The 15,150-nt window shown below is 49.4% G+C and overlaps 1 protein-coding gene across 1 annotated transcript; it reads right to left on the bottom strand.

Annotated features, from left to right (window-relative positions):
• Positions 1-11,766: 11,766 nt before the first annotated feature.
• On the bottom strand, positions 11,767-12,924 carry LOC126528099 (uncharacterized). The gene has a single exon (XM_050175971.1). The coding sequence runs from the start codon at positions 12,922-12,924 to the stop codon at positions 11,767-11,769; it is 1,158 nt and encodes a 385-aa protein (XP_050031928.1).
• Positions 12,925-15,150: the final 2,226 nt, after the last annotated feature.

Here is a 15,150-nt window from a genome sequence, read left to right as displayed (position 1 = left end):
GTTGCAGTTCTCAGTTGTCTTTTCCGGGCCCATACCACTGGCGTCCTGAGATTGCCCCTTAGGTATGTCTACGCGGTTCTGAGCGTCTTCAAATGTTTGCAAAATCTAGCAATTTCCGCGGCCTTGTACGACCCTGCACCCTCTCGCAGCCTGACGTACCTGAGCGCCTCTTCCGACAGCACTGCCTTCAGCTGGTCAGCCACGGAGAGTTCTCACAGCTCCGCCAAATTTCACACATCGCTAAAGGACACAAACATTTTAGGTAGCTGGCAAGACGAATCGTGCAACTCTTCCACTTCTCGGTCTTCCGGTTATGTACCCCCCAGAAATGTTTCTTTGATATCCAAGGGGAACAAATGCAGCTCATCAAGGATGACTTCCTTTAAAGCTTCATAGTCACGGTGTTGTGCAGGAGTCAAACGTGTTGACAGGCACGCAATGCACTCCGCTAGAAGCGGCAAAACTGTGACCCCTACAGTTTCGCGCCACCTGGTAGGCTTCCAAGGTGTGCTAACAGATTCGATTCATATGGGGAGCGCGGCGTCTGTGGGATATTTTGGGAAAGCACCAACTAATACTTTTCAATATTTACGCCATTCCTTTTCTGTCGTTCTCAAGTGCTCTGCCACTACCGTCTCGACCAATCGATGGTGACGCTGTACGTGCCCTGGCGAGCTCCAGTGACCACTCAGACAGAAAGGGCTCGCATTCACTATCACTGCTACCCCTCTCCCTCGGACCATCCTCATCCTCCCTGTCGTTCTGCATGATTAGGCCCACAGTGACTGAACAGTAAGAGGAAAGCGAACTCACGTTTCACACGGGAATCACTGGTGGACGATGGCCTAGATGTTCCAGCGCCGCTCTACGTCGGACTGCTTCCCTGATGGGGTTCGATCGGCACCTCACCGTCTTACTCGCTGAGGTGCGTCACCTGGCAATGTCTCTCTGCTGGGCTTCCCTTCCAAGATTTGAGCCAGTTGCAGATCCCGGAGGTGCTGTTAGCTCTTGGCATGCAACTCTGCCAGATGCACCGCTGACTTGCTAGCGTTTAGCTTATCCTGTAAACCTATCCTGTCAGCTGCGCCTGTAAGAATTTTATGTGACGATCGTTTGATTGAGTGAATTCATCCCCACCGTCGGCGTCTGAGCAGCACCATCAGATAGGGCCTGCACAGGTGGCTCATTGGGCGACTTTGGTTCGAAGGACAAAAAGGCTGATGTACGACCGAAGAAAACTTGCATTTACAGATAAAATTACGAAATGGAGTTACAAGATTGCATAATTTCAACAGTAGATTGGTTGCAAATAGTTACTCTGGCTTGGACGACATAGGGCGGCCCTATTTCGGCAGAGCCGATGGTGCTTCGCACCGAAGGTAAGTCCACCGCAGCCATCGGAGCGCGGCGCCCGCCTTTTATGGATCCAACGCTCCAGCCAAAATTTTTGCTGGCAAATTACTGCCGGTTGGCGTCCCAAATGGAAAACCAATCTCTGCATTTGGAAGAACTTCCATGCGTGATTGGCCAGTCGAACAACCATCCATCTTAGAACACTTTCTTTTAGGGAAGTTCACATTGTAGAACTCTCACCCAAGTACACAATATACAACGTCAAAGGGGTGAATGTCACGCCAGCTGCACACGTCGTAAGTTGTGAGAAACGGCACGCGAGCACAGCTGGCGTAACAATTGCTGACAGACAAAACACATGCGCAAAACCAAAAAGCCAAGAAACGTGGCGATCGCGTTGTCAGTCCTCGAAGATGTGCACGACGAGACCAGATTTAAAGGAACCGAAGGCCATGTGGCGCCACGAACAAACACTTGTTTCCAAGCCATATTGTCACTGAGGAGCACGGGCTAATTGTCTAACCGCCAAGGTAGGCCCCGTGTCCGGGCCGTAAGCCGAAGAAAACACTCCCTCGCCGTCTCAGGACGGATAAAAAACCGTAGGCTCCTGTGTGGTTCTAAGAACCCACACGCCGGTTGTCACGCAGCGCAAGCCCAATAAATGTAATTACACTCGCGCGCCCGGTTGACGTCGCTCTATCCCCGGTGCCCGCGTCCTGACCGGAACCACGCATACTCCATGGTCACCCGCCAGAGCACCGCGGAAGTCAGACGCGCACGCCTATTACGGTGTTTGACGCCCATTCGGGGAACCTCAAGATGGTAATCAGTTCGCACCCACCAGCCGGCCGCGCTCAAGGAAACGGCTGCAGAGATTCCGACCACCAGCTACTGGGGCGCTGGTGGTCCTCTCCGCACCCCGAGCTCTGGAGAAGTTAGGGGTGATGGCAGCGTGTTTACTTTGCTTGCGTGCAGGATCCCGTTGTGTGTCAACCGTTGAGAGCCATTACTGATGTGTGCCATACAAGCTCGTCGAGACGCATGCCCACTGCCCAAATGGCCCGCGCCGTGTTCTTGGGTCTGTTTTGCCGCCACCTGTAGCGGGGCTTACACGATTCTTTCGATTACTCGCATCACTTGGTCAGCCCAATTTTTCTTACATATATAGCATCTGACATAGTGAACCAGTGAATGGTGGGTATGTCGTCGAAGAGAATTGCCATTACTTTTCATGCATGACTAAGCATAGCGAATGAAGTTTCAAGTATACCTGCAGCTTCTCAAGGTTCTCTTTTTTTCTTTCATATTTATCCCTACGATTGCAATGCGAGATCAGTTGATTTACCCAATAAACACAGTTGTGCTAAAAGAAAAACTATACAACTGGGCGAATTTCAAATCATAATTATTTATTTTTTACTAGTAAAATTATACGTATGTGCGTGCGTTGGTTCTGAGAGTACGAATATTGATGCGGAGATCTGGGAGGAACTGTTGTGATTAACATAAAGGCGTTTATCATTTTGGCACTCCAACTGAAGTGAAAATAGAGGAAAAAACGCCATGCCTTAGTTGAGGACGATATCTCGAATAACTTGGCGCACATTTATTTAAAGTTCGTATTAGAGTACACGACTCTGTCTTACACGTATGTGCAATGCTAGTTATGCTAATATTCTCTTGGGCAGTCGTAACACAAAAAAATTGAATCGCCTGCAAATCTTGCTGATGCATATTGACACGTGTACTTATCATTATCGGGCGCCCACGTTTTGCCGCCTAAAAAATATTATCGCACAGCGCGGGACGCGCCTGCATCGGAAGTTTCTGGAATGTTGTCGATGCTTATATCTACTATCTGTTGTTACTGAACCTTGTGTTATCTGATTCCATCGCGTGACGCGAGTGGTGTAGAACTTTGTGGAAGACGCGCGGGTCCCAGCGATTAGCCTGGAACATTCGACGACTGCTGTATAAAAGCCGGCGCGCTTGGCCCACTGATCAGATTTTCGACGATCGCCGACTGTACTTGCCGCTGTCGTTGTGCTATAAGTGTAGCCTGTTCTTGTGGGCACAGGTTCACCCAATAAAAGTTAGTTTTGTCTTTCACAGTATTGCTACTGTTTTATTCAACGTCACCACCACGTGACAGTATACCTACAATGCTTGTCAATAGTTAACTGTCAAAACGAACAAGAATGGTGAAGACTTAAATTCAAGCTTTATTGTAATGTTACATTTGTGTCACAAGATACCTAACTCAAAATGTGATACCAAAATACCAAGATACCAAAATGTGAAAAAGCTTTATAGGATACCGTCAGTGTTGTGTATGCATTATGCTATATTTTTTTTCGTTTATGTGCTCAAACGTCACTGCTTTCTAGTGCCCAGCAGAAACATCGGAGGAAATGGAATTGTTCCAATCCAAGAGACCTAGAAAAACAATGAACCTCATTGAGGAGAAAGGAAGAAGAGGACGAAAAGGATGGTGTGATTACTCTACCCTTTATTCGTTTTTGGCACTTATGTGGACTACACTGGGATGCATTCTGTTTGGTCTGCTCGATGAAAGCACATAACATCTGTCAATTTAGCCCGTGTAGTGAACACATTTGACCATCATGGCGTGACCAGTTTTATTGCAAATGTAATTCAAAGTGCAATTTACTGTGCAGCAAATTATGGTTGAGAGAGTGAAGTGAAGAAGCAAAGCTGCAATACCTCTTCGTTTGTGCATAGCCGTTTACTTTGCTTATAGCTTACAGAGTCCTTTAGCAAGAGAGATAGATAAAACTTTATTGTGTCCTTGATGGGGTTCAGGGGTGGCGGGGGTAGGGACACTAACCCCCAATCCCCCCCTTCCTCAGACGGCGGCCAGTCCTTGGTTTCTGGCGGTGTCTTCGGCCATCCGGACGGCCCAGAGCTGCTCCTCTGGGTCCAAGCTGAGTAGCAATGTCTCCCACTGCTCGGCCGTACTAATGATGCGTGTGTTAGTGCGGGAGGTGTTTGTGGGTGAGGCTTTGGGATATTGCCAGATAATATGATTGAGGTCGGCGCGGGCCTTGCACACTTTGCAGAGTGGTGAGTATGCATCGGTGTACATGCGGTTGTAAAGCATGGGGTTCGGAAAAGTTTGTGTCTGAAGGAGTCGCCAAGTGGTGGATTGAGACTTATTCAGTGTTTTGTGTGCCGGGGGGTAGCGGAACCGCTCTTTGCGGTAGTGCAGGAGAATTTCTCTGGAAGTGACCATTCGGTCCAGCGCGTGACCGCGATGCAGAACAGAGGGCTGGTCGGAATCGGAAGAAGCAGGAGAAGGATGATGCGCCCGGTGTGCGATAGCTCGGGCGGCATCGTGTGCGGCTTCGTTTCCAGCCAGACCCGAGTGACCAGGGGCCCAGATGATCTGCACGCGGCGTTGCCTTGGGGGAGGAGTGCCAGAAAGAATCTTCTGCGCTTGGGGTGCTATGAGTCCTCTTGCGTAGTTACGAATGGCCGTTTTTGAATCACAGATGATGCAGTGTGCGTTGGTAGCCGCGTAGGCCAAAGCGATGGCCGTTTCTTCTCCTACTTCGGGTTGCGTGGCGAATATTGTTGCGGCCGCGGAGAGGTCGTACTGCGAACCCCCGACTGCGACGACCGCCATGGCGTTTTGGTTGGGGTACTCTGCTGCGTCCACGTAGGTTACGTCGGCGGCTTGGTCGTAGCGCTTTTGTAGTTGTTTAGCTCTTTCTGCACGTCGCTCCGGATTGTGTTCAGGTTACATATTGCGAGGTATGGGCGGGATAACTAGCTGATCACGAATGTTTGGAGGGATGGGTACTTTTGGTCCGAATTGGGTGGTGTAGGTTATGCCTAGGGTGCCTAGAATATGCCTGCCCGTGGTGGAATTGGCAAGTCGTTCGTATTGGCTAATACGGTGCGCTTCAATAAGCTCGTCTATGGTGTTATGAATGCCTAGGGCGTCCAGTTTCTCGTTAGAGCTGGTGATGGGAAGATGTAGGGCTTGTTTATAGGCCCTCTTGATCATGGTATTGAGTTTGAGCTTGTCAGTTGCATTGAGGCTAAGGTACGGGGCGACATAGGTGATCCTGCTCAGGGTGTAGGCGGTTACCAGGCGTATAAGGTTGCTTTCCTTCATGCCGTGATGTCGATTTCCGATGCGTGCAATGAGGCGAGTGGTTTGGTGTACATGATTATTTAACTGCTTGAGTATCTGAGGAGAGCAGCGGTGGCGTAGAGGTAGAACACCCGCCTCGCGTGCAAGAGGTCCGTGGTTCGAATCCCGGTGCCGCGCAATTTTCCACCGGATTAAAAAAAAAAAATCCGCGTGTTGATAAAATTGCATAAACAGGCTTGGAGTGTGGCCTGATCCCGGTGACCAGAACCGGTAACGCACTCCCTCACCAGAGCAGGATTGGCCACCCTGGTGCAGTACTTGGCCACAACCTCCTATATGAACACCACAATCAAACCCCGGCCCTCAGTCCCCAGCAGCTGCGAAGCAACTGACCACGGCGGCGGTCAGACCTGCGACGCTGCAGAGGGTGCTAAGAATCCCTGGCTCCGGACAGGCCGCCATTGGAATATGAACCTGGCAACGTTTAACGCTAGAACATTATCTAGTGAGGCGAGTCTAGCAGTGCTATTGGAGGAATTAGAGGGCAGTAAATGGGATATACTAGGGCTCAGTGAAGTTAGGAGGCCAAAAGAAGCATATACAGTGCTAAAAAGCGGGCACGTCCTGTGCTACCGGGGCTTAGCGGAGAGACGAGAACTAGGTGTCGGATTCCTGATTGATAAGAACATAGCTGGTAACATACAGGAATTCTATAGCATTAACGAGAGGGTGGCAGGTCTTGTTGTGAAACTTAATAAGAGGTACAAAATGAAGGTTGTACAGGTTTACGCCCCCACATCCAGTCATGATGACCAGGAAATCGAAAGCTTCTATGAAGACGTGGAATCGGCGATGGGTAAAGTCAAAACAAAATACACTATACTGATGGGCGACTTCAATGCCAAGGGAGGCATGAAACAGGTTGGAGACAAGGCAGTGGGGGAATATGGTATAGGCACTAGGAATAGCAGGGGAGAGTTATTAGTAGAGTTTGCGGAACAGAGTAATATGCGGATAATGAATACATTCTTCCGCAAGCGGGATAGCCGGAAATGGACGTGGAGGAGCCCGAACGGCGAGACTAGAAATGAAATAGACTTCATACTCTGCGCTAACCCTGGCATCATACAAGATGTGGACGTGCTCAGCAAGGTGCGCTGCAGTGACCATAGGATGGTAAGAACTCGAATTAGCCTAGACCTGAGGAGGGAACGGAAGAAACTGGTACACAAGAAGCCGATCAATGAGTTAGCGGTAAGAGGGAAAATAGAGGAATTCCAGATCAAGCTACAGAACAGGTATTCGGCTTTAACTCAGGAAGAGGACCTTAGCGTTGAAGCAATGAACGACGATCTTGTGGGCATCATTAAGGAGTGTGCAATAGAAGTCGGTGGTAACTACGTTAGACAGGATACCAGTAAGCTATCACAGGAGACGAAAGATCTGATCAAGAAACGCCAATGCATGAAAGACTCTAACCCTACAGCTAGAATAGATCTGGCAGAACTTTCTAAGTTAATCAACAAACGTAAGACAGCTGACATAAGGAAGTATAATATGGATAGAATTGAACATGCTCTCAAGAACGGAGGAAGCCTAAAAGCAGTGAAGAAGAAACTAGGAATTGGCAAGAATCAGATGTATGCGCTAAGAGACAAAGCCGGCAATATCATTACTAATATGGATGAGATAGTTCAAGTGGTTGAGGAGTTCTATAGAGATTTATACAGTACCAGCGACACGCACGATGATATTGTAAGAGAGAATAGTCCAGAGGAATTCGAAATCCCACAGGTAACGCCGGAAGAAGTAAAGAACGCCTTGGGAGCTATGCAAAGGTGGAAGGCAGCTGGGGAGGATCAGGTAACAGCAGATTTGTTGAAGGATGGTGGGCAGATTGTTCTAGAGAAACTGGCCACCCTGTATACGCAATGCCTCATGACTTCGAGCGTACCGGAATCTTGGAAAAACGCTAACATAATCCTAATCCATAAGAAAGGGGACGCCAAGGACTTGAAAAATTATAGACCGATCAGCTTACTGTCCGTTGCCTACAAAGTATTTACTAAGGTAATTGCAAATAGAATCAGGAACACCCTAGACTTCCGTCAACCAAAGGACCAGGCAGGATTCCGTAAAGGCTACTCAACGATAGACCATATTCACACTATCAATCAGGTGATAGAAAAATGTGCGGAATATAACCAACCTTTATATATAGCTTTCATTGATTATGAGAAAGCGTTTGATTCAGTCGAAACCTCAGCAGTCATGGAGGCATTGCGGAATCAGGGTGTAGACGAGCCGTATGTAAAAATACTGAAAAATATCTACAGCCGCTCCACAGCCACTGTAGTCCTCCATAAAGAAAGCAATAAAATCCCAATAAAGAAAGGCGTCAGGCAGGGAGATACGATTTCTCCAATGCTATTCACAGCGTGTTTACAGGAGGTATTCAGAGACCTGGATTGGGAAGAATTGGGAATAAGAGTTAATGGAGAATACCTTAGTAACTTGCGATTCGCTGATGATATTGCCTTGCTTAGTAACTCAGGGGACGAACTGCAATGCATGCTCACTGACCTGGAGAGGCAAAGCCGAAGGGTGGGTCTAAAAATTAATCTGCAGAAAACTAAAGTAATGTTTAACAGTCTCGGAAGAGAACAGCAGTTTACGATAGGTAGTGAGGCACTGGAAGTGGTAAGGGAATACATCTACTTAGGACAGGTAGTGACTGCGGATCCGAATCATGAGACTGAAATAATCAGAAGAATAAGAATGGGCTGGGGTGCGTTTGGCAGGCATTCTCAGATCATGAAGAGCAGGTTGCCATTATCCCTCCAGAGAAAAGTTTATAACAGCTGTGTCTTACCAGTACTCACGTACGGGGCAGAAACCTGGAGGCTTACGAAGAGGGTTCTACTTAAATTGAGGACGACGCAACGAGCTATGGAAAGAAGAATGATAGGTGTAACGTTAAGGGATAAGAAAAGAGCAGATTGGGTTAGGGAACAAACGCGAGGTAATGATATCTTAGTTGAAATCAAGAAAAAGAAATGGGCATGGGCAGGACACGTAATGAGGAGGGAAGATAACCGATGGTCATTAAGAGTTACAGAATGGATTCCAAGGGAAGGGAAGCGTAGCAGAGGGCGGCAGAAAGTTAGGTGGGCGGATGAGATTAAGAAGTTCGCAGGGACAATATGGCCACAATTAGCACATGACCGGGGTAGTTGGAGAAGTATGGGAGAGGCCTTTGCCCTGCAGTGGGCGTAACCAGGCTGATGATGATGATGATGATTATGATGAGTATCTCCGTGTTTCTGCCGTTTTGTTGGATGCGTAAGCCAAGCATACGAATGCTAGGTACTGTAGGTATGCGTTGCTGGTGCACGTGGAGTTCTATCTCGGGTGGGTGAGGGTCTGGACGTCGACCTCAGCAATTAGGCTTGTACAGAAGGAGCTCCGATTTCTGTGGGGAACACGCCAGGCCACGCGGTTCTACGTATGCAACGGCCTCGCCGATGGCTTGCTGCAGCGTGTCTTGGATGTCCCTGTCGCTGCCCCCGGTGACCCATAGGGTGATATCGTCTGCGTAGAGGCTATGCTTGAGGTTGGGGATGCTAGCTAATGCAGGCGGTAGTCCGAGCAAGGCCACGTTAAACAGAAAACTGGATAGAACCGATCCTTGCGGCGTGCCTTTGCTGCCGAAGTGAATAATTGGCGACTGCAACCCTCCGATGGTAATGGTGGCCGTGCGACCTGTAAAAAAATTCTTCACGTAGTTATATGTTCGATGTCCAACCCGCAGTTGTGCCAGTTGGTTCAGTATGGCCTCATGCATGACGTTATCGAAGGCCTTGGTTAGGTCTAGCCCCAAGATGGCTCTGGTGTCCAGCCTGGAGCTTTTGTCGCCATCGACAATTTGGTGCTTGAGCTGAATCATGACATCTTGAGCAGAAAGTTTCGGGCGGAAGCCAACCATGGTATTGGGGAAGAGGTCGTTGTCGTTCATATGTCTGTGTAAGCGTGTGAGGATGACGTGTTCGAGGACCTTTCTAACACGTGAAGTCAGGGAGATAGGGCGGAGGTTTTCGAGTAGGAGGCGCTTCCCGGGTTTGGGAATCATGATAATTTTGGCTTCTTTCCATTGTGAGGGGAGGTATCAAGTTTCCCAGTATGCGTTAAAATAAGCTGTGAGGGCTAGTATAGAATCCTCATCTAGGTTGCGAAGCATTTTATCAGTAATACCATCAGGTCCCGCGGCTGAGTTAGGGCGGAGTGCGAGGATGGCTTCACGTACTTCTGCTGCTTCTATGGGCGCGTCCAGGTGGTCGTTATCGGTGCCTGTGTATGCTGGAGCGGGTGTAGTAGGTTGATGTCCTATGTATCGGTCTATCAATTCTTGAAGGACTTGTGCGTCCGTGCCCGGATGGGTGTGGATAATTTTCTGCAGGTTGTGCTGTTGTGTGTTCTTGCTGTTAGCCGGATCGAGGAGGCAACTGAGGATATTCCACGTTTTGGGCAGGTTTGTTTGCCGCTCCATGCTGTCGCCTGTGCCGTGCCAATTTTCATGAGTAAGTTGTTGCGCATAGTCTTCGATTTGAAGGGTGAGAGTACTAATACGTTTCCTGAGCATTCGGTTGAGCTTGTTGTGTTTGTATCTGCGCTGCAGACTGGCGAGGGCTTCCCACATATGCAGTAACTTGCTATCTGCCTCCTGCAGATTGGCTTCCTCAGGCACCAATTTAGTGGCTTTGCTGGAGTCTTGCAGGAAGGATGCGACCCAATCTTCGAAAGGGGGTTGGGTACCCGAGAAAGAGGTGAGGGCTCTGGCCTGCCGGAAAGCGTCCCAGTTCGTTATGCGGAGTTGACGACCCTTAGGCTTTCGCGGGCCCGCTCGAACGGTTGTTTGGATTAAATAGTGGTCGCTGCCCAAGTTGTCTTGTGTGTTGATCCAGTCTGCTTGTGGAATTCGTTTTGCAAATGTCAAGTCCGGAGTAGTATCTCTGCTAACGCTGTTTCCCATACGAGTGGGAGAAGTTGGATCCGTGGCTAGAGTAAGACCTAGATTCTGTCCGTCAAGCTATAGTTGTCTTCCCTTTCGGCGGTCCATTGGGTATCCCCATGCCACCGCAGGGGCGTTTAGGTCCCCTACGATGAGCAGGGGGGCTCCCCTAGCTACTTGATCTGCTTTGGTGAAAAGTCGTAGAAACCTATGTTGTTCTCTGGGTCTGCTGTACACATTGAGGATGAAGAGGCTCTGTTGCTTGCGCCTTGCAGACGGGATGATCTCCAGAAAAATGTGCGCTGCTGTATCAATGCCTGTGTGATGCTGTATAACCGGAATGTTTCGCTTAACTAGTGTGGTTACTTGGGGCCTGCGGTTATCATTGCAAACTGCGGTGTATGCCGCGTATCCCTACAGCTTAGCCGCTTCTCCGGTCTCTTGTGCGATAACATCGGGGAAGTATGTGGTGCGAGAGAGGTAATGTATTGCTCTAAGTGTGCTCGCTTTCACCGGAAGCCCCGGCAGTTCCACTGCCAAATGCAGTAGGTAACACGTTCTGGATTACTCGCAGCCATCTTTGTCGGGACGCGAGTACGGCTTCTTTAGGTGACCTGCTCTGGGACGGAGTAGGGTGTTTTCCAATTCTGTCAAACGGGTGTTGTGATTTTGTGCCAAAGTCGTGATCATCTCTTGAAGCACTTTGCGCGTGTCGTCCATGTTTTCCTGTCGCTTTTGTTCTCTTGCCGCAAAGGCTTGCTCAATTCTGGGCAGTAGTAGCGTTTCTAGTTTCGCCGTAAGGAGGTTGTCCATTGCGCGTTCGAGAGCCTTTGCAATGGAGGCGTCGAGCAATGTGGCAAGCTTACAATCTAATGCTTCGTTGAGGTTGCGTTCTATCCGCTGTTGCAGCTCAGTGAAAGCCTCACAGTTGACATTTCCTTCTGAAGTGTATGCTGGTGTTGCCGCTTTTGAGATTGGTTCGAGAGCTTTGCGTTTGTGCGAGGTTGGTTGTTGGGAGGTTTGCGGCCAATCTATGGCAGGGACAGGAAGGATGTCTGCATTTGATAGTAAATGTTTGGGTTGTGTGTCTGCAAGTTGTGATTAGAGATTAGCGTTTTCTGCCTTGAGTTCTTGTATCTCAGCACGTAAGGATCGGAGCTCCTGCATGAAGCTGTGCATGGTAGCGTCACTAACTGTGTTCACTGGGGTTGCTATATGTTGTGTGGTGTGACCTGTGTGGGAGACAATGCTGGCCCAGCTTACCTTGGGGGGTGCGTCTTGCACTTTAACTGTGGTCGTTCTGAGGCTTGCGTTTCCTTGCTGCTGCGGCGGTGTTGAATCCGGTCCGCTCCGGGAGTGATTGACCTCGGGAACGGCTGCGTCCACGAGACCGACTGCGTCCTCGTGAATTGCTGCGTTCGGGAGCCTGCGGTTGTAGTGTTGACTTCGGTGTTGGCAGAGCTGAGTCTTCATTTGTAGAAGTCGATGGCCTCGTCTCCTGGTCAGCTCCTTGTTGTCCCAGTCGTAGGCGTTCCCATCGTCGTTGTAGTAGGAGGTGTGGTGTCTGGAAGCGGCGATGGCAGGACTTATCACCAGTCGGGTGGTCTTTGCTGCAGAGCGCGCAGCAAGGGTGACAGGGGTGATCAGCCGGCGGATTTACTGTGTCACAGCTCTTGCATTTCTTCTGGGTTGGAGTGGGGCATACATCGGCCCTGTGGCCGACGGTCCCGCAGATGTCGCAGACCTTGATGCGCTTCTTATGTAGATAGCATTTGTATTCTGCTCCGCGGTAGTAGACATGGTACGGTACTTGCTTTCCGTCGAATACGATGAGCACTGAATTAGTATTGCCCATGCGTCGGGCCTGCAGAATCGTAGGGTTCTTCTTGTAAACGAGACTGTTGGTAATGTCTTCTTCCGTGTCATATGAAGGGATGTTATGTATGACTCCTTTGGCTGTGCCCTCCGGCGGTGTGACGTATTCTGTGGCAGCGTAGCGGACTGCTCCGATGGGGAGACTGCGGATGCGACAGTATTTTTCGGCGTTAGACATCAATGGGGTGGTAACTACAATGACGTTATTATCCGTGCATGAGCGGTAAATGTCGTCCTCTGCTTCTTTGGTTGTGATACCCGTGATTTGTAGTATTGAGTCACGTATCTGGGCGTCTCCTAGTTTGGACACGTTGAAACCGTCTCTTGGGCGTATGACGATCTTGATATCATTCTTCGGAAGTCGTGGTTGCCGTGGTGCGCGTCGGCGTAGTGCGGACTGCTCGGTACTCTGGGTGCGTGCGCTTGCTGTTGCACGGAGGGATCCGTGTATGAGTACGGATGATGCCTGCGTGGTCTGTCGTTGCTTACGGTGGCTGACAAGCCACCCTGCTTCAACGGTAACTTCTTCGGGGGCTATTTCCGCGCCTTCAACCTCTACTACCTCCATGACGAGGGGAGGGGCTGCACTTACTTGATCTCACGAGGGTGCGAGTCGTTGGGCGAAGTCCTCGGGAGCCGGGACTGCGACAGCGACGCCGCGCACCTTCGTAGCTGCGGCACACCTGTCTCTCGGCCAGACGGAGCAGCTGAAGATCTTGTTAGGGTTAGCAATCTTCTGGTCGTAGAAACCCTTGTCCTGGGTCCCTGGCGTCGGGACTGGTCTTGATCGGTAGCGGACCACTTCCGGAAGCTGGTTTCGACGTAAGTTTGGGTCCAGCGGTGATTGTTTGTCCACAAAAGTTTCAAATATACGGAGCCCATACGAGGCGCGTGCACTCCGTCAGCGGCGTCGTCGTCTTTAGCAAATATTGTCGACAAGTGTCACTTTCTTTTTTTCCATTTGCCGCTACGATGTTTTGGCAACAGTATCAATGCTAGCTTTGAACTATATTGAAATAGAAAAGCGCCACGTGATTTAAATGTTAATCAGCAAAAACAAAAAAGATGCTTTACCTGCTTTCAGTCTTGATAAAGATATGTGAGCTCCAATTACAATATGACAAAGCTTTTAAGGCCTGTTAAAGGGACGGACAACCAATTTTCATGGTACATATTTTCTTCAGTGCGACGGGAAGCTTGCCGATCAGAGCGTCTAATCATGAGAAACACGGGGAAGGTGGGAGATGGAAATTCAATATTATGAGGAAAACCAGAACGAGATAAAAGCGGGTGCCAGCATTTCGAGAAGTGGATTTGTCTTCTACAATCCGACATATTCTTTCCCTTGATGCAGTACATATGGGTAGGGTTCCTTTAAAGCGGAGAGGGGTAAAGGCGGGTGTGCGAGGCACCGTGGAACATTTTTCTTCTGAATTTCTCGATCTGCAGTGAGGATGTAGTGGTTTACTGGAAGCATGCTTTAAACGGTGATATGTGAGTGCCATAGGGATTATGCTACAACACTCGTGGGAGACAGACGACAAGTGCGATCATAGCTGTGAGAAAGAATTATGTTGTTTATCAAATCATAGTTCCTGGGATTGATCTTTTCTGAATTGTAAAATTGTTTCTATTTTAACGACCATGTGTTTTTATTGTTTAGTGTCGTGTTAGATATGGATCCTTTTCCTGGCATCACTCGAGTTTCCCGACCACATCCAATCACCGTCGCATTCCAGGTTTGGGCGCGCAGGAGCACGTCTAACATGGTCCCGGACCTGACAGACAAGTTGGGGACCCCAACCTCAGGTGCCGCCCGTCGAGCTATTGTCTCCACCCCTGATTCACTCTTCCCGAAAGTGCAACGGGAGCCTGGCACGTTTACAGGTAATTTTGGTCCCGAGCAAAGCTGTTTTGCAGCTCTCAAAGCTCGTTTGAAAACGATCCGTCTCCTCCAGCTGAGCGCTTTCAGGCGGGGAGGCAACACCAAGGCAACGCCAGTTGCAAATCACCAGTAAGTCCCAGTGGAGCCCTCAGAGCAGCCCCATCTAGCGAATGTGACTGCACTTGCACAGGCGCCTACCATTGGAGGAAAATGACGACCAGAGCGAGCTCGACGATTGGCCGAAAATGACGTGACCCCTAGACACCGAAAGGGCCAACAGCGAGAGACAGGGAGCCAGAGAAGAGCATTCATTCATTCATTCATTCATTCATTCATTCATTCATTCATTCATTTTTTTCGTTCTTCTTGCCACCGGTGGCAGCATGCGATTTGCTGCTGGCCGTGCATGACTTTGCGAGCGTTAATTATTTTGTGTTGTTGCTGCAGATCATTTAAATAAACCTTAATTTTCTCTCAAAATCCTCCTCAACGTCGGCCAACTCCCGCACCCAACGGTAAGATTCAATACCTGGTGGCAGCGATAAGCATGAACCTTTGTCTAAAGAAGTCCTGAGGAACTGGTAACCGCGAATAAGAAAGAGTCTTTGACCCAGGGTGTCCTGAGGAACCGGGAACAGCGATAACGATGAACCTTCGTCCAAAGTATTCCTGACGAACTGGGAAAAGCAGAGAAGTAAGAGCCTTCGTCCTAGGGAGCCCTGAGGAACTGGAAACAGCGAAGAAAGAGCCTTCGTCCAAAAAAAGTCCTGAGGAACTGGGAACAGCGAAGAAGAAAGAGCCTTTGATTCAGGGAGTCCTGAAGAACCGGAAACAGCGAAGAAGGAAGAGCGTTCGTCCAAAGAAGTCTTGAGGAACTGGTATCAGCGAGGAAGAAAGAGCCTTCGACCC

Source organism: Dermacentor andersoni, unplaced genomic scaffold, assembly GCF_023375885.2.
Source record: "Dermacentor andersoni unplaced genomic scaffold, qqDerAnde1_hic_scaffold ctg00000039.1, whole genome shotgun sequence".
NCBI classification, from domain to species: Eukaryota; Metazoa; Arthropoda; class Arachnida; order Ixodida; family Ixodidae; genus Dermacentor; species Dermacentor andersoni.
Note: the sequence above shows the minus strand (reverse complement) of the source record. Positions and strands in the feature narration are given on the sequence as shown.